Raw genomic sequence first — 20,469 nt, forward strand, 5'->3', positions numbered from 1 at the left:
ATTCTTTAGCAGATGCACAGAAAGCTGATCACAGAACAAGTAGTTTTATTCACTGAGTCAGTTTTGACACTGAAGGGCACCGAACAGCTGAAAACATTTAAAGGGAGTTCCACTTACAATGTTACTCAGATCAGTGGTGCTTTTGTTATTTCTAAGGAGTGCTTAGATGGAATAGTGTTACCCCTTTGAAAGAACCAGTAGCAGTGGGGAGAATACAGCTAGCAAGTTTACATAAAACTAACAGTCATGTTATGCTCAAAAGCTTAAGTTTATTGCTCTATTTAATGACTACCACCAGTATTTTTAAAAAGAATGCCAGTTCTTCCTGCTAGTTTCTCACTGAAGGAAATATTTTAAATACAGCAATAAAATCAAGTGGTTTAAAGATAACACATTTTGCCACACATTCATGCAAACCCTGCTGACAGGATTTTTTACAGGTTCATGGATACAGAATAAACACAAAGGATGTGTACTGAAATACTGGGAAACTCTCCCCACAGTGATGAAGTTGTAGGCATAACATTTCAGGCCCTACCCTGCACCTACTGACGTCAATGGCAAAACCTCAGTGGGAGCAGGATCAGCCCTTATTGTTCTGAGAGCTGCTTTACCTTCTCCTGATTAAGAAGTGCAGTAAATTCTCAGAATCTCCTGCACTAATAAAAGCAGTGGGTTTTGGTTATTGTTACAAATAAAGAGAAGCAAAAATATTTTTAGTAGATCATTACAGCCTCTATTCACAAAACGCTCATCTTTCAAGTTAAGGGTCCTGTGTACCTCCATTTTTCTCTACTCAATAAAGCACTTAAACATGTGCTTACCTCTAAGCATTAAACACAAACTACAGTCTTCATAGCCTGATTAAGGTCTAAAAAGAATAGCATTGGCAGCAGTCTGTATTATTGGAAAAGAAACACTGCTGCCTGGACTAGTGATTAGAATGGCTAATGATTGTCTAAATTTGATCTGAGGGCAAATTTATCAAAAAGCAGCGAACACATTCAGACTGATTTTTTTTTTTAAAGCTGCCTATAGGCTTTGTGTTAATTTTAACAAGCACTGGGCACCCAGTCCCCCTCAAAGCTTTGAAACAAGTTTAAATTCATAGAATACAAGTGATTTTATTATTACATTTTTAATAAAGATGAACTCAACTCACAGAATTCCTCACCTGGTTTCAAACCTCAAATTTCAGGGGAAATTGTGTCTGGATTGTGGTCTGACTACGTAAAAAGAGAAAAATCAAATCTGGTTGCAGACTGAGATGCCAAAATATTGACAAAGAAAAGGTAAAGCATGAAGAATCTGTGTTCAAATTAACTTCTACTATTTACCTCAGATTGACCCAGCTGTCATGATACTGGGATACATTGCTGGTAAGAACTGGAGGTATGAATTTGACTCACATCATTGAAATATTTTTTCCCCTTAGTTCTGGTAACACTGGTGGTGGACTGCTTTAGAAAAAATAAACAAGCAAACATGATGTGTGAAACATCATTTCAATGTGAATCTACTTGAATCTTTCAATGCAGAGGCTCAGAAGGTTTACGATATACACAGTATTCGGTAATTTTATATGTAAAAACAATCAGAAAGAGGCAAAAAGTTACTTTCAAGCTTAGTCAACATACGGCACATTTCAGCATGACAATTCAAAAAGTTTCACACTGTATTTGGATATATTAGCAATGATCTTTTAAAAATAGCAAACTGAAGACAGTGGATTTTTTTCTGATTTTTTTCTTGCTTTTGTAACAAATGAAGCTACTATTCTTATTTACAGTATAAATAAGCCTTTTTTGGTGAATATTATGTCCTGTCACGTATGTTTAAGACAAGGCGTACCTCAGCTCTTAAATGTCAATGCAAACAAGAGCATAAAAGCAATATCAAAGTAAAATAATATATCTTTCTTTCCAGCTAAGACAGCCAGGTTACCATGTGTGTCTTATCAGATCTGAAATATATCTGAATGCAGTCAGAAGTTCTCTTGGTTTTAGCCTTTAGGAATGTCATGAACACTTATTCTTCTGCTGCTCTAGAAAGCTGTTTTCCGTACAAGCTCATGACATGATGGACAAATTGATACTGTTCACAAGTCTGGATCATTCCTCCCCTGAAAAGGAAAGAAAAAGAGGGGAGGGAAACAGCAGCCTTATTACATGCAAACACATGAGGAAACGGCACAGCTAACATAAAGCTCGTGTTACACACAAAAGGTCTACTCAAAAGCTTCCTGAAATGAGTGAAAAGTGCTCAATGATTGCAACCAGCTCGCAGTCTGACCTCGAGCTCCATTCTGAAAGTCTCTACTAACTAAGGAACAGAGGTAGTCAGGACAGGCATGGGTCTTACCTTCATTTTTCTTGGCAGAGACCCTCATTCAGTAAGGCAACACCATCATCTACATTGATATTACTGGAGTACCTCTACTCCAAGCAGCATTTTAATCATCAATGAAAAGCAATCCCCACCCCAAAGCTCTAGACGGAGAGATGGGAACAGGGGGAATAAAAAGGGGAAGCAGATTATCCAAGATGTCAGAGCTCTCCTAGGGACTGCATTCAGGGCTACAGAGCGCCCGGCCAGCCCAGCCCAGACACCTGATGCAGCACACAACTTTCTCATCCTGGAACGCAGGTTCGTTCCTCTGTGCCATCCCATGCTGTGCTTTGGCAAGTTCACCATGGAACTAGGGGATGGCCAGTAGGATTTTGGAACAGACAATGGAACTTTAACAAAGACAACCCAGATTTGTAACTGCCATGCACACCTTGATCACTAAAAGACTCCCAGCACAGAAATCTGTTTTGATTCAGCTTTTATTTCAGCTTTTGCTGTTCTCTAAAACTGCAAACCTGAAAGGAAACGCAAGCAGGAGCAGAAACAGTTTGCTTTTCCATGTATCATTAGCTTGAGTATTTCTGCACGTAGCATATTAATCAACATGAGTACTACAACTGGAGACAGAAATTAACAAAAAGAACAAGGATGAAGTTGTCCATTTTAAGCACTTACTAACATTTAAAAGTCTGCTAAGAGTACTTCATCAACAGTGATTCTCTTGATAATCCATTACGAAAATAATTAAACCCCATGGCTCAAATTCACAGAAGGTGTATGCAGAATTGTGCCAGCACTGGTGCTGGTGCACAGATCCTGGGAACGCAGTGCCAAAAGGAGGCCAAAAGGAAATGACAAGGGGGGCTGAGGAACATGGGAACCTGCAGGTGGCCAGAGCCAACCACACTGTGTCAGTCTGAGGAAATGTGGTGCATTCCCTCAGAAACCTTCACCAGAGGAAACTAATGAGAAGTTGCTTTCTCTTAGATAAACTGGTAGCAGACTGCTAGCACCCTCTTTGGGGATTGCCCTCTTCTATGGGGTCCAGCTTAACAACTGTGGGTCACACAGTAACCATACCAGTAAGGGGTAGATGAGTGGGCAAGACTGCACTTGATTTCCATTTGGAACAGACCAGTGTTATCTATTCTGTATTTATGTTAAATTCAAATTAAAGGGGAGTCTAGTGCAGGAGGCACCAGGGCAAGACAACCTCCCCCTTCAGTCTCTTGCAGTTACTCTGTTAAGTGACTGCTAGAAATAACACTTAACAATGAGCAGAGAAGGGCAGGGACCCATGCTCCAACCTCTCATCAATAAGAAAAGGTGGGAAACACACTGTGTTTCTAAAGAACCTACTTCCTAGCTGAGCATCTCCTCCCCATCTGGTATACTTAATGCAGGCTCACAGTTGACCTGTTTCTGAGTCCTTCTGTGCTGCACATAGCATTGAAATGTATTTATGTCAGTCCATGACACACAAGGAACGTTAGTCATATCTGGCAATTACTCTCTGTGCAATTCCATTAACAGTGAGGTTGTTCCCTGAAGTTGTAGCAACAGAAGCACTAAGGTGGCCATCAAGTTTCTGACCACAGGAAATTATTTTCCTTTTTATCTGGTTCCCTGCTATGTGGTGGCTTCCTCCTCTTCCCACACACATGCACACCATGACATGTGCTTGCTGTCCAGGCTTTGGCATAGAATAGAGACATTATGTTTTCACCCCTATTTGCCACAGAAACCTTTCAAATCTGAGTTGCATTGTGGGAAAGGACAGCAAATGTCTCTCAGCACTGTGGGAAGGATGCAGGAATGATCACTTCCTCTCCTTAGTCATATGAGGTTATTTTAGGAACAACTTTTGGCCACTGGTGCAAAGCCCAGTGCATAGGTTTTTCCAAGGGAAAATGTTTCTTCCCAATGAAGGGGAAGAAACATTTGTTCCCTTCACCTCCACAGCAACCTCAAATGTGGTTCTCAGGGATAATGTCAACCTCTCTATGGCTGTGAAGCAGTGAGGTGCATTCATTTAAATGTCTGCTCTGGCTTGCACCCAACCCTCTTTCTCTAAGTGCCTGGTGACTCCTTCCTACCCGCCCTATTTTCTCTAGTCAGTAACCACCAGACAGAGAGGGTCTTCCTTCCTATAGCTGCTTGGACACTGTCTCATCCTCTCATGCTGCTTTTGAAGTCACTAAGAGCTCTTGTGGCAGTGTAGTGAAAATGACAGTGGATGGCAGCATGACTTCCAAGAGACTACAAGCCCCATTTTTCAGTCCTTGAAGAAACCATGCTCTTCTGTAGCAAGGATGTTGATTTGACTGCTTTCCATCTTGAGTATTTTCTCCCATGACATTTAAATGGCTTTTTCCTATCCCATCCCACTCCTAAGAGGTACATGGCAGCTACAGAAGTCCCTGCAGTCTTTCTTTCCCTCCATGACATCCTTGAAGTGTGATCTCCCTTCTTCAGCCTCTGCAAATGACTGCCAGTTCCCCCCTCCCTGCAAAGCTAGTATTTTTAATTGGCCTTCTGTACCACACACATTTGTAAGCAGGTGTCTTCAACCTTCTATTGGCTATCTTCCTGTGTAACATTAGTCACAGAGACAAGATATTTCTGATCCAGCCAGATATTTCATTGGGCCATGGATAATCAGCACTCACTATTCATATTCTGGTTCTCTTTTTCTCAACAAGCCTTTCCTTGTCTGGCCTGAAATCCACTGAAATAGCAAAACCTCCAAGCCCCTGCAGGTCCCTGTCTATCAGAGCCTCAGCAGGGCAGCAAGTATTTCATTTTCTGCCTCCCACTGAGCATAATTTCTCCTCTGAAATAAAGTTCAGCGTGGGGTTGAGGTTCTTTTTTTTTTCCTCAGAAAAATCTTTGGTATGTTTTTCGTGACATCTCTTCCCCCGACTACATTTATCATTATCATTAGAGAGAGCACTGAGACATGTTTTGATGGCACTTGAAACCAGTGGGAGAGGAAAAATAACATCTCTGGTGCAAAATTCAAGTCTGTTTACTTCATAATCAAACTCAAGGTGATGTGTTAAGAAATGCTTAACTGGAAACCATCGAATTTCTGGAGATTTTCACAGCTCCTTTTGTATGTCTGCAAACACTCCAGAGTGTGCATAGTCTCCCTCTCCCCTCAATGTCCCAAGCAGCCATGCCCTCCCAACAGTGCTCCCAGCTCCAAGTATGCAAGGCCAGTTTTCCTTACTCCTCCTGGAAGCAAAGTGCTGATCTGTGGCTCTGAATTTAAGTACAGCAGACCTTTAAGCCTTTGCTTCTGTATGAACATGGGGCCAACTCCTCCAGTGAAAGATCATCCCTGTGCAGCTATGCAGATTTTGATGCCAGACGTGAATCTAGCTCAGTTCTAGGGCTGTTCATTAAGGTTTACTGCTCATAAAATAGGCAAAGATTACAAGTCAGAACGACTTAGAACATGACAACTTCCTTCAAGGAATGTTCTCTCTTGGCCTTTGCCTTTGTTCATCCTCTCTTCCCATTTGTTTCTCCTTAAATAAAGGAAAATGTTATGATTTTTCTTTTTATTTTTCTGGAAAGGAAACAGGGTTTCTTACCTGTCTAACCGTAACTGGCAGGCTGTTCGCAATATGTCAACTATGCCCTCGCTCTTCAGCTGTTTACAGCAGACACTAGTTGCAATAAAGCAGCCAGTCCTCCCGATGCCTGCACTAAGGGAGGGAAAAGCAGAGAGAGGCAGTGGAGATGTTAGAATGGCTTTGGAACGTTCTTGTTAAACGAGCACCATTAAACCAGTAATCAAACCCCATTATCCCTTTCCTCCCTCCAACCCTTGCCAGGTGGGTGCTTCTGAATATAAAGCCATAACTAGGAAAAGATACTAACTTCAATGGGACAACACAATTAAGTGTGAGCTACTCACAGCAAAAGTGTGAACATTGCACATACAGTGCTAAAAATGGTACCGTTTGGCCCAATATGTCATTGAACCTGTCACTGAACCATCGAAAATAACCAGTTAAACAGTATTTCTTAGTTAGACTTGGTTTGAGGGCAACCCTTGCTTTGAAGGCAACCTTTGCTTTGAGATTCTTAGTCCTAATAGCTTCTTTGAATATTTTCATTCACAGGTACAGCAGAAATACACCCTTGCTTAAATAATTAAAGCTAACAGCAGTATGGTAAGTGTGATGCCATTTGCTGATCAGATCTACAATCTACTAATTCTCTGAATTAGTGTTGGATACAACAAATTCACTATTAAAGAAATTTCTTTGTCTTTCCTGAACACGTTTCTATCTGATTCAATCTTTGCTTCATGACCAGAATTGATTTTATTCTCAAAGGTACAGTGCAATCGAAGCTGTGAATTCATCTTATCACCTAATAAAAAACTAGTAGCAAAAGCTGACAGCCCTTCTTATGCGTTAAATAATTAAGTGAGCATACTCAGGAATAATTACTTGACAACTGCAAGAAATCCTGCTTCCATTTAGATTGCACCAAAGTCGTAATACAAAACCACTGGCAACAAACGTACAAGCAAGAATGGAGTTTGCAGTTAGCTGCTGCTTGCAAAGTCCAAATACTGTTTCTTTGACTAAACAGACAGGTTTTTTACTCTGAGTTTATGCTTGTTGAGGAAACAGCTACATTTGAATCATTTTAACTTCTATTATGGAATAATCAAGGCAATTCAGTAATTTGGGGGATGGTCTTACTCACTAAGAACTCATCTCAGTCTTCAAATAATTGTGATGGAGGTACCTACCTGACCTAAATTTTTTGTCCCTGAAGCTCTGTGTACCTCATTGTCCTGACTTCTCTTTTCTTGACTGTATCTAGTTTGTTCATCAAGACTTCAAATATTTCATGGTTTCAGAGGACTCTTTGCTGCATATGGATGGACATCAATGGTTAAAAAAAAGGCCCTTCGCCTTCCAACTGATGCCATAACCAAACAGGCCACAGTATACAGCTCTTGTATACTGTTTCCTATCCACAGACCTCAGTGTTTTACAAAGGGAGGGAACACCCATTTTTAGATAAAGCAAACAGCACCACTGAGACAGCACTCGTCCCAGGACAAGCTGCAAGTCTCTCAGTGGTTGAGAAAAAGTCATAATCCCTCCAAGACTGCCCAAGAGCGGCACATTATCCATAGGACCTTAACAGGACTGCTAGCCTGCCTCTAATACAAAGCTGCTTTTAAGAATAGCTTCATGATTAGCTTTGTATCTATTTTTTTCTTAAAGGAGCATTATTTTACGTCACTAGAGGCCAAAACCACAGTGATTATGTTCTACAGAGAATCTCCCATAAAGGTCAAAGGAGCTACAGTACTCAGAGTAACACAGGCCTTGGCTAATGGGTTGCTACATGTAACACTCTCAAATAGAGGCAAGGTATTAAATTCCTTCTTCAGATGAGGTGACTGCAACTGGGAATAATCTGAAAGGGCTCTGGTCCACAGTTATCACATAAAATACTTTATAATCCTATCACCATGTCTCTTAGTAGATATTTCAAATAAAAACGCCCCATTTCCCCCCCAGTTATTACCGTGTCATGGGGATGACACCATACAAGAGGACAAAACAAGTATGCAAAGCAAGAGTGACATGGTGACCAGAATCTTTACCTGCAGTAAATACCATAATACTTCAAGAAGCTCTTAGAGAGTCACAGATTTCCAAGGACAAAGGGGACCTTCTTACAAACCATTTCTTATTTTTCTCTGAACTCTCCCCAATTTGTCAAAATCTGTTTTAAAACACAGGCAGAAAAACTGGACATGTGGCATCACACGAACATTTCACTAGTGATTACTCCATATTAGCTTATAGGTGGATCTTTGATGACACCAGGCTACCAACCATTCATGCCAAGAGTCTCTTTAAAAAGATTCCCATTGTATGATAATAACCCATTTACTTCGACTTCTGGATAGCAACCATCTGCCATTTCCTAGAAAATGTTATGCAAAACTAAGTAAAATCCCTCAAAAAAACCCCAAAGATCAATTTGGCAAAATGTATTTTATTGAAATTATGGAAGATTAACCTGGCAAGATTACTGCATCACTTATCAGGCTTTCTGCTATTTACCTAGAATAATTGTTCTGAGAACTGACTTGTAATTTTCAGGTAACCACATTTAACCTTTCTAAATACTGGAAAAACAGGACTTGCTTTTAGACTTCTAGAATTTCTCCAAGTTTCCAAGAACTAGAATCCAGCTATACTAAACTTTAATGCTTTAGAGCCTATGGACCAATTTTTTTAAACACTCGTGGGTAAAAATTATCCAGTATAGCTGATTTAATAATGGTTAGTAGTTGTTGCTTGACATGCTCCCTAGTTAGCAGTGCAAAGGAATGTACTTCATCATGTCTACAAGTGATAAGTACATCATCCCACTTCTTTCTGAAGACAGAAGAGAAGTATCTACCTTTCACCTATTTATTCTGTTCTGTGATTGATAATTACAATTTTCTCATCAGGCTTCAAACCACTGTCAAGATTCTGATTCTTCCATATAAGAGTTTTCATCTTTGCCAGGGGCTTTTCACAGATACTTCAGGTTTATTATCAATTGTATACATTTCCTGTCTGTTAATTAGTACTTGCTGCAATCAGCTTTGCCACTGTTTCATTTGTTTTATGTATTAAACTTAAATTATTGTCTTTGGCCTAATGAGGATTTTTTAAAATCAAAGAAGGAATCTACAAAATGGGGGCTTTTGAGGCTTGAAGTTGAATGTTCTTGTTTTTCTGCTTGCATGTGCCTTCCTCCTCAATTTCATTCACAGTATGTTAATCTTTGGTAAACTGGACCTTTTAAGATCATTAAAGGCATATATTACTGGTAAGGCAAATGAAATGACTGTTCTTACAAGTAACTGAGCCACCACCAGCTTCTGTGTTCATCTCTGTATCTGAATGTAACACTTGGTAACAGAAAATTGTCATTAAAGTTCAGAAGTTCAAGCACATTTCAGAATCAGTTGGGCAAGATTTCCCACGTCTGACTGATAGCCAATACAACAGTACCTGCACTATGCCACTGTATGTGAAGAAGCCCTTAGAAGTCAGATATAACATTTATTTACCTGCAGTGAACAATCACTGGTGCATTCTTCTCTTCTGCACTCTGCATGGCCTCTTCCACTTCCAGTACAAGCTGTAACAGAGGTGGGGCTTGATCTGGTGTCTTCTGGTCTGGCCAAGACGTGTACCAGTAATGTTTCAGGTTTCTGACCTCTTCTCCTTTCTGCAATCCAGTTAAGACAAACACCACAGTTTTTAAAAGAACTTCTGGTTATAAACTGGTATTGAAACCTGGTCTTCCCTTTAAAAATGAGATGAGTAAATCAATGCTAAATGGAACAGGAGATCCAAATGGCAAGCCACACAACACAGAAGTCTGGATTTCAAATATCACATCTGCACTTCAGTAAACTGCCTTAAAAAAAAATATCCCCCCCAAGTATTCTGCTCTTTTAGTGCCAAGAGCTGTGTGCAAAACACTCCAGGCAGTCTGTTCCCTCTTGACAGATTCATTCAGCAAAGCCAGAACTGTGCTTGTGACATAATAGCTTTCATAATGTATTTGACAGACAGAGAGCCAGGAGCCATATCTCTGTCTCAGATAGATAGATAGATAGATGAGGGAGAGAGATAGAAGCTTATTTTTCTATCTCCTCTGACAGACAGACTGATATCAGTTTCCTGTCAATTCTACTTTTCTCTTAGACATGGTGAGAAATTCAGAGACACTGCGGAAGGTGGGAATTGTATCTAGACTCAGTCCAGGGCTTTTTAAGAGACACAAATTCCAATTCTCTGTCTCAGCATGGCTATGAATATAGCAAGTGTGCCGTTACCTTTTCTGAGTGCCAAGTAGCACTGTGTGCTTCTGATTTTGTGTGTTCAAAGTGACATCCTTCTGCTTGATTTCTAAAGGTGCCAAAGAGTAACATGGAGCTCAGGGAACTGGCCTTACCCTTTCAGCCATTACATAAGCCAGCTGGCAAGGGGCTAAGCAAACGTCTTCAAAAGGTCTGGGAACAGAAGTGTTAGCTTCCACAACCTTCCCTTAAACACATGCCTGTCTGAGTTTAAGAGGGGAGGAAAAAAAGAACAAATTTCTCTCCTTCCAAAGAACCAGGCACAAAAATCTGGAAATGGTTTCTAAACTCCTAAGTACCTATGACTGTCAGTCACTGGATGTTAAAAGTGCTCTGTGGTTGTGCCACTTTTCAACCTTCTCTTTGGTTGACAAAGCTTTTGCATAGCTTTACAGTGAACTAGACTGGGGAAGTGATCTAGTTAAATCTTTTTTCCTTCTCATGCTGGATTAACTTTCAGATGGGTTGATCAGTTTCCCCCTTTGGCTTACCACACAGTCACATAAACGCTTGTGTGGGCACATGGGAGATGGCACAAGGGTAGGAACAAGAGAGCTGGACAAAGGGAGGCTGGGCTTCACTGAGTTGCTTGTTCTAGCTTATACTGGGTTTAAAGTGCTCATTGAAGCACAGCCATAGGAACCTTAAGGGCATATGTCTAGCTCAGTTGAGGAAAAAAGTGTTGTCTTATACTAGCACAGAGCCTGGCCATAGTTATTTACCCTAGTGAGAAGATATTGTGGTTAAGAGAGCATAACTAGTTGTCATGAATAGTACTTGAGCTCACTACAGTAAATCTGATCACCACTGCTCTGAAACATGAACATACACAGTTGCTTTTGAATGTATGACTATGTGTGAGCCATAGAAGTTATGAACACGGGATTCTTAAGTGGGTTGTGAAAAATTAAAATAAAAATGTCAATAATACTGAGAGAAAAGCAAAAGATAAAGAGTCATCTGAAGAAAAACATGAATCACTCCATAAAGTCACTCATTTGACAGAAACAGAAAACAGCCAAAGTTCTAATTATGAACTTGGGTTGTCTTTAGTTTTGTCTATGCTGTTATCAGTTTTATGCTTCTGCTTAGAGAACGCTGACTTCTGCGGTTCTGTACACTTCTGCTTTGACTTTAACAAAATATTCTCTATTGGTGCTTCCTTGAGAGTGAGAAGACTTGGGAACACCTAGGAGGAAGCAAGATTTAACTGACGGTTTGAAGTCTACCATCAGGTATGCTGTAGCTGAGGCTGAGATCATGAATCAGTGGCTAGACACTGGCAAGTTCCTTTGAGAAAGGAAAACAAGCCTTGTCCTATTGCCTGAGTATCTTCTAAATTCCTAAAGCTTGCCAGATCCCCTGTTCTGAGAGAAGTATGACATGCAGTAATACTGCTGGTGGTGGTATCATATATTTCTGACCATTCCTGTTTAAGGGAAAATAGGAGTCAATTCACTGCTTCTCTACTTTTCACTACTGAGTCATTTAACATACATAAGGTCTGGAGCTGCTACTCCACTACTGCTATTAAATGACAAATGTACAGCTCTAGGCAATGGTAACTTAACAAATGGAATCTTTATTTCAGCTCTAGAACTCAGCAGTTCACCTCCTGACTTTGGGGGTGGGGGAAAGAGACACTGTCGCACTAGTACAGAAAACAAAGACATTGTTTAACTGAGAAACAAACTGGGATGAGCGTAAAGAAAATAACCAAAATGATAAGTCATTTGAGTAGCGAAGGAACTGCATCCTTGGAGATGTTTATATCCAATAAAGGCTTTTGCATCATTTGTGATAGGAAAGCACTTGTCTTTCTTGGCTATGATTGGGAAAAATGTGTGGTATCTATACTTCTTTACTTATAACTTTGCTGTACTCTGCTACCCTAGCTATTCTTTTTTCCTTTCTGTGAGTGCCTGAATATACAGGATACACCAGCCCTGACAAATAACTTTGCTTTCAGTTTGCTGCTGGTTGGGTTTTTTTTCCCTTGTGGGATCCACAGTTATATATACAGAAAAGATATATTCAAATCTGGCTCTGAATTCTGAAGCCCCTTCTCTAACACTCAGAGCTTCACCTAGGGAATACCTGAGCAGGGACAAGAGAACTTGGGAAAATACTGAGAGGGTGCTGTTGGAAGAAAACATTCTGCAGGGATGAGTATTAGCATGAAAGGTATTTGTGAGATAAGAGTATGGCCTATTATGCTTGAATTGTTGTATATAAGCTCTTCGGGACTGTTTCTTTGTTTTGTGCAACACCTGTTAGTGCAATGGGTTTTTGGATATGTGTAAGGAACTGAAGGAATGCCTCAAACATTCATCGACACAGAAAACCCCAAGGAGAAGCTGTAGCCTCTGTAGTTAGTCTAAGGAATGTCACCTAAGGAAGCACGGAGTGTATCAAAGGATGCACTCCCCACTCCCCTGCAGTTGCATTGACTAACTTCTTAGATAAACCTCAAAGGGGGGAAACATGGACTGAGTGAAACCAAATGTTTCTCATCAAACACAAGGACCACTAATCACTGGCTCCACTGCGTAAGTCCAATACTCTGTGGCTGTATTGTATAAGCCTAACACCATGCAGGCCTTGCTAACGACTTCGCCATTGAAGAGGTGATAAGGCCTGATAAGAGGTAAGCACTTCTGCCCCAGAAGCCGGATGACTGCTCAAGAAACAGGAAGTCAGCAAAAATCTGTGGGAACTGGGGTAGAAGTAAAGGTGGCAGGGCAAGCACAACCACTGACTCAATTGGACAAGGGCACTGGTGCACCCCATTCCCCCTCAATGCATGCACAGAACCCATGCTCCATGTTTTTTCTCGTCTCTTATGGAATCAAATTTGTGGAATACTTGCCTCTCCTCATCTAGCACGCTAATCAGCTGATAAAATGAATTTAAAAGGTGACAGAAAACTTTGCTGTGTGTTCACCCACCACCCGAGATTACTGGACCTCAGACAATGCTGGATCCAGGGGTGGTGACTGGATTTCTTTGACTCTCTCTCCTTTCTTTTTCTTTCCTTTTTTTTCTTTCTTATAGATGTATAAGAGACCACAGTGCTTATTATCCTTTCCGAAGTTTAAGTTGTTTCTACCACAAGTAAAACATTTTAACTGGTCGTTTGGTGTCGTTTCACCTTAATTTAATCCAAGGGGATCACAGAATCTTTATGACTCTCTGGGCTCCCAGTCCAGGTCGTGATAATATGCTACTCCAATATTGCTATTAAAAGCCACTCCCTTGTAATTCCCATCTGAAAATGGAACTGGCTATTACCTTCCGGAGAAGAATTTGAATAATCCTTCCCCAGGGAGAGAATCAAATTTCTTTCCATAAATACAGAGGGAAAGTGGTTTTTTATTGGGGGGTGGGCGAAAGAAAAAAAAGAACATTTCAACCTAAATGTCTAACGTTTATGTCAAGCCTAAAAAAAATGCAATATTCACTAATACTAAAATGCTGTATTTAACGATTTAAAACAATTATGAAAAACTCTTCTGGCAGACAGTATAGTTTTTTATTGAGAAAATTTTGTTTTGTCACCATAATAAAAAAAATGACTGGTTCTGTTAGATACCAGCATTCCAGCAGAATTAATCTGTGTATTATTCTTGCTGCTGCACTGTACTGTTTGGGATAAGTTGTACTTAAGACGTCTGCAAGTCTGCAACATACTTGTAAATATTCTTTACTTCCCACTTGTCAGGGAGTGTGATTTTCTCCTTGCTGCCTTTGCCAAAAGCATGAGTGACAGACTTTCCACACTCTCAATCCAGACATGGGATTTCATATGCTGGCTTTCTGCCTATTAGCATATGGCTGAAGAGACTTGAAACTGGTTGGATAAAAGGAGAGTTTTTTCAGCTTGGAAAGAAACTGTGGTGTTACACTGAGGTCAGGGGTAGATCTGGTAGATGAAAGATGTATGAAGTTTATGTAAATAGACTGTTCTTATTAAAACGTAGCTTGAGATTCTAGAGCCTAGCAATGAAAACAGTTGTAAAGTAGGACTCTGGTACTTTAGACTAAGTACTTAAAAAATTAAACCTGTGTTTAAGCTCTCTATCCACAAGATGATAGAATGGCTACTGGTATGTAAAACTACATATACAGTTAGTCAGAAAGATACCAATGTTTAGAAATGTAAGCATGGAGAACGCTGTGGTGAAAGTGTTTTTAAAGGTCATCCACAGTTTTAGTGTCTTGGAGTGGAATGATCCCTTAAAGCATCTCCAAAGTCAAGTCAGCCAAGTAGCTCAAAGAATAAATTAGCATGCTGCCTATTAAAAGGGGTTCAGCCATGGTGAACAGAAGTGGTGCTACCACACCACTGACAAGTGCCAAGCAGACCAGTATTCCCACTGCTGAGAGAAACTGAAAACAGGTTAAGAAGAATTAAAACGCCTTTTGTTCAGTTCTCAACTCCCCAACTTCTTGTTAGTAGCAAGCAGCTGGTGGGTATCCAGCAGTCTGACAGAATTCTAATAATGATCATAAAAAGACAAGAAGCACAATCTAAATATTTCCTAGAGGTCTCTGCATACTACAAAATTTGTAAGACGCCATGCAGGTAGAAGTGCCCTGTTAGTAATCAGTAACCCTTTGCCTAAGCCCATGGCCCAAAGAATAAAAAAGCCTTTGAATTTTACAGAATCACAGAGTCTAGTGGGTTATTCCACAAGTGCTGTCTGTAGTATGACTTACAAAGGCTGGTAAGAAGCTATCTGTGAGCTAACATGTCACTAAATGACCAGTGAACGCAGAGGACACAGGCACAGAATGAGTCACTGGTTTCTTCCACTGAGTGAACCCCGTACCACTACAACTGGCCTGGTAGCTTTCAGACTGTACATATGCAGTCTAAATCTCTGACTGCTTGTTTTACTGTAGGCTTTGTATGTTGATGAACTGGGCAAAGCTATAATGACTTCAGTAATGAAAAGTGATATTTGTACAGCAGTACAATGTGCAGAAGATTTTTTTTACACAGCTCTCCATGAACATCTCCATTTAAGGGTTTAGACAGCTGAACTACTGTAAGTACATTGGAATGATTTACCTTTAGGGTGATGAGCCTTAAACGGTAATCGTCTGCTTGTATGACTCGGTTAACTGTGATTTCTATTCCTTCGTAGGTGACCTGTTCCTCTGGCCAATATTCTGTGCATTTCTGTATGCAATATAAAATAAATCTAGTTAAGCAGGTATCAAGGGAGGTTCATTTTTACTCCTCTGAAACTGGATATAGCACATGCATAGATGAATATGAATAAACTTCGTTTCTATAATAAGTACAAGTTTTCACTTTCTAAACAGGGACCACATTTCAGGTGATTTTTGCTGCATTCGTAATAGCCTGATTGCGTGATTAAAAACGCACAAATCAAGTAATGACTAACCAATGCTTTTAAATACACACGTCCTTATTTATCTTTATGCAACTAATGCGCATTTTGAAGGTTCACTGGAAAGGCCAGTGGCAACGTGCTTGTGTTTTTAGATTAAGCCTTTTCTTAAGATAATAATGACTAGTATAATATACACTAGTAACCAATATCTCTGTGGTGTGTATACACTGATATGAAAACACAAAATATATCTTTATTTTTTTATAAAAGGTCAAGACTCTCCGAATGCAAGATAATAATTTGCATAGGCTTTTGTACAAAAGAACACGACTGGGGATGTTTTAGGAATTAGATTATGTACCAAAATCCACTTTAAATGGACACTGGGAATCTTTCAAAGCTAAGGAACCTAAAGGAAGCAATAGCTGTGAGAGCTATTAGACTACTACATTTGATTTTGCCAAAAAAACAGAAATGCAGCCAGCACAACCTGACAATTAGAGAAGCAGTAACTACAGTCCATTTGCAAATCTACATTGTGGTACTAATACACTAGAGATGAGTAGGCGAGATGAGAATTTGTAAGCGCTCCTATCTTGGAAGGAGGACTGAAAGAGACTGTTTTTTTGTATGTGGTGTCTCTTTAAACTAATCAATATGCAAAGGAAGACAGGCACTTCAACATGGTGCATGAACTAGTTCACGGACAAGGAATGACATGAACAAGGCAGGGTCTGAGAAGAAGGCTCCCTTGTGATCATGGAAGAAGCAATCTCATCACTGGAGAATAAGAATCTGCTATTGGACAAACCCAGTTAAAGATGATGCTTGTAAGCTTCCTCTTTTACATAGCTGTACACAATCTTGAAGGAAGCAAGTTAAATCATTTTGCTCTCCCCCACAAAAAGAACTCCACTTCAGGAGAAAGGCTAACAACAGAAAAGTATCTTGCAAAGTTTCCGAGTCAAAATTTTTGTGTGGGAGAATCAGTGTTGTTCCATCTGCGTAGTGCATCAGTTAATAACCCACTGGGAGTGTGGCCCACTGTGTCTCTAAAACTATTTACGCAGATTGCGTTTTTTCTTCCTCTACCCTTAAACTGCAGAATCCATTGTAAAAATTGTCAAGAGCGCTAGCAGCTATCAATAGCACAGACGTTGCTCTGCTTAAAGGAGTGGAGTAAGATTGCCCACTCATTTCTGTGGGCTGTCTGTCAGTTCAGATTAGATGTGACAGAGGGCTGAGATACAGAGCTTTTAATACTCACATTAGCAAAATCACTGCACTGAGGAGGAACACAAAGCCTCTGTTACTAGCATCATTGCTGAACAAAGGTTTTGGTTTTGAATCTATGTACTTCTGAGTCCTGTTATTCATATATTAATATATGTGTTATGGAAGAAAGGGAATGAATGTAGAAGACATTTACATGAAAGGACTTACCCTATATTTACGGCTGAGATTCCTGACACCGTTTAATTTTTGACACAAAAGGTATAGGAAAAGACTCAGCAGCTCTGTTATGATATATAGCCTGTGGCAAGCTCCAGTTATATAGTGTATCAGCACTGCAGTGCACTGCTTCCCAAGACTGGTATGATGGGTGAAATACTTGGTCAGCCAGGATAAGAGGAAGTTCAGATGTAATGGTTATTTTACATTCCTGTTATACAATCTTGCTAGGAAAATAACAGTGGAAGAACTTATCACCAGATATGTCATTCAGGACCAATATTTCCTCTGCATCTTCTTTAAACCTCAAAGTCCTTAAATGATTCTGGTACACTACGTCATGACATTTTAACATCTTATTTGCCATACACTGGCAACTCTGATCAACAAGCAAGTTATTACTTCAGTGGTGCCTCTCAGAGGCAGATGTGAGTTTAAAATGTTAGTGCAAATAAAGCATTTAGACCAGCAACATACTGTATTTTGCATCAGCAATGCCCTGACAGTATGTGTCCAATCAGTAGACTGACTATTTTTAACTTGCAAAGCATGATAATTATGTGTCTGTCTTGTTCATGCCTTTTTTCACTAAAGTTCAAGGTTAAATATATTTACTTCACAACTGGGGAAAGGTAAAGGTTTGTGCACATGCATAGTTATGGGCACAAAGCTTCCACAGCTAGCAGTTAGGCCATTATAACTCTGTGTGTATGATGGAGGTATGCCTATACTCTTGGGCTTCTAAGTGTCTAAAGCCTCTTCTCCAAAGGAAACTCACCTAAATTACTAATAAGTTCTCAGGGACAAGCTTTGACAAATACTGCTGCTGCAGCTTATGAAACACCAGTCGGATCTCTCCACTACATCTTGCTGCTAGTGGTGAGGGGGGAACGCAGAGCTCAACACATGCCCAGACAACTTTCTTACATCTTATACTGCCAATAAAGGCAGATGTAAGCTCAGCTACCTGTCTCTGAATTGAAGCCCAGGCACATGGTTCTTGCAACTCTGCTATGGGGCAAATATTTCAGCAGATAAGTAATGAACAGCTGGAGGGCAGCAGTATTTTAAACTGTAAACAAAAATCACATTAGGTGGATTAGCAGAAACACAGTGACAGTTTAATTTCTGAAAGTAGGTGGTGGGTAGTAAACTTCAGCATTTTGATTTCAGTATTTCAAAAGCATTTCCTAGATGCATTCAGGAAAAGGTACTCCATATCCAAGTCAGCTCTAGTTGTTGATTATTTTAACTACCATCTTTCATAAGCCAGGGACAGCCTCAATGAAATGTGGATATAGACACCGAATCATAATAAATGCAAAATGAAGCAGCACCAGTTCTGTTGACTAAAGATATTCAACCTTAGCAGTTATGGAATTGTTTTTGATTCTTTTAGAGAGAACTTGAAAAGAGAGAACTGCAAATGGAACTGGGTTTGGAGAGGTTTCAGGTCAGCTGGCAGAGGAAAAATGGCAAAACCAGCAGTAGGCTGTCAGACAGCAAAACAAGACTTTCAGTAAACTGAACTGAAAGAGAAGCCCACATCTTCTCCAAGCCTGAAGAATTTAATGCTGGCTCTGACTGCTCAGGCCACCAAGCTAACTTCTGTTCGCTGGCTTAGCATCTATGCTGAAAATATCTGCTAGAGTACAGATAAAAATACAGACTATATGTATCACCATTACCTCATTCATCTCTTCTATGTTGGTAATCATGACAATGATGGGAGAACGCTCCTGCCACACCATTCTCCAGAAATCACTGACAGTATTAACTATCGGTCCCTGAGTAGCAATATATACCTTTTCCTCTCCTCCATAGCCCTGCCAACAAAACAACAAGAGATCAATTTTAACAGGGATGTCCACCACAACCTTGAAGGTTCAGTCCTTAAAACAGAGAGCTACCACTGGTTGAAATGGTCATTCCATAGCATCACTTCTTCCCCGCTCTCTCCTGCACATATGTACATGGAGCAAAGGCACAGTATGGACTCATGTAATTCCAGCAATCAGTGTCCAACAACCTTGAGGTGACTCTGGCTACGTCAAGAGCCTTACTCAGGCTTACTATCCAGTGCCTGGGTCAGGCCAGCTGACAAGCAATTTGCATCAAGAAGTGCAGAAGTGTGGTTAAGGTCTGAACCTGTACAGTTGCTCTCAGATTTGGTTTTCAGTTAATGTAAGCAGGAGAGAAGAGCAATCAGTTCAGCTAGGATGCCTTTAAAAGCCAGTGGATGCTGCAATTCTGTTTACATTGACAGTGGCTGATAAAGGCTAGGCAGACACATTGGACTATTGAGCTCTTACCCTGATGTAATTAGCATTGATGTAAGAGCTGAGGGGGTCGTCCTGATCAGCTGAGGTAAGGCACACTCTGCTGTGAGGATCTGAAAGGTGTAAAGGGATAAGTAATAGTTTATGAGTTGCTCAGAGGAGAGAGACACAAGATTACTTTGTACAGCAAGACATTTACATGCATTCATGGCCATCACAACAGATGTGAGTGGCCTTGGAGAGCTCCCATGTTAAAATGTTATCATAAAAATGGGGCACAGATAGTTGGGGTAATTTGGCTTCTTCTGATAGTTTTACCCACTCTCTGAAGCCTGCTTAATTGTTCTTGTTGCAGTCAGTGTCCCAGAGTGATTCTGGAAAAGCAGTTTTCTGCTCTAGGAAATTATTTCTCAATTTGTTAGGTCAACAGACTCATTCTGGCTTGTAAGACATTAGAATATTGTTTGTGAAAGGACAACAAACAGCTTTTCTCCCAAACCATAAACACACATTTCTTCTACAAAGGCAAGCCAGATGACAATAACTCTTTCCCTGTTTTATCTTGCAGTGAACTAAACTCCAAGATGTGCTATTAACAAATATAATGGTTAAAAATAAATTAAAGAATATTAACAGTCTCTTGTACTTCGCATGAGTCTCTTCAGTACTTGAGTCTCCTTCATTGGGGCTGTTTATGAAGCATGATTCTTGTTTTAATAAGACGACAAATGAAAACATTATTCCACCTGAGAAGTTCAGTCCAATTCCCACTGAAGTCAATGGGAGCTGTTCCACTGATTTTGATGCGAGCTGACACAGGCCCGTGTTCATCCACTTTCACCAGTACTACACAGTTTGTTATCACTGACAAGAAACATTCTCCTGACAGAGGCCTCAGCAAACAGCAACAGCATGTATCACCAGGAGAGTATTAAAAACAAACCACAGATGACTTCTTCATAAAAAAATCCAGCCTGCTTAGAAACCAGAACAAAATAAAAAATATGCAAAAATAGTGTGATATTGGGTAAAGGACTAAGCACACAGTAATTTTTACAGTACTACAAACACAGACTTCGCATGAAACTCTGTCTGCAGACAGAACGGATTCATG

At 40.2% G+C, this 20,469-nt stretch overlaps 1 protein-coding gene across 7 annotated transcripts in view; it reads right to left on the bottom strand.

Annotated features, from left to right (window-relative positions):
* Nucleotides 1-249: 249 nt before the first annotated feature.
* Nucleotides 250-20,469, bottom strand: part of PTPN5 (protein tyrosine phosphatase non-receptor type 5) — an 85,965-nt gene continuing 65,745 nt past the window's right edge. For all 7 annotated transcript variants that reach the window (XM_074841910.1, XM_074841914.1, XM_074841913.1 and 4 more), the window contains 6 exons: nucleotides 19,389-19,468; nucleotides 18,765-18,902; nucleotides 15,336-15,446; nucleotides 9,464-9,624; nucleotides 5,949-6,062; nucleotides 250-2,122 (listed from right to left, as the gene is read on the bottom strand). In XM_074841910.1, the coding sequence (XP_074698011.1) occupies nucleotides 2,029-2,122; nucleotides 5,949-6,062; nucleotides 9,464-9,624; nucleotides 15,336-15,446; nucleotides 18,765-18,902; nucleotides 19,389-19,468 (698 nt within the window). In that variant the 3' untranslated portion in view covers nucleotides 250-2,028. The remainder of the gene's footprint in view (nucleotides 2,123-5,948; nucleotides 6,063-9,463; nucleotides 9,625-15,335; nucleotides 15,447-18,764; nucleotides 18,903-19,388; nucleotides 19,469-20,469) is intronic.

This window comes from Strix aluco, chromosome 16 (assembly GCF_031877795.1).
Source record: "Strix aluco isolate bStrAlu1 chromosome 16, bStrAlu1.hap1, whole genome shotgun sequence".
Classification (NCBI taxonomy): domain Eukaryota; kingdom Metazoa; phylum Chordata; class Aves; order Strigiformes; family Strigidae; genus Strix; species Strix aluco.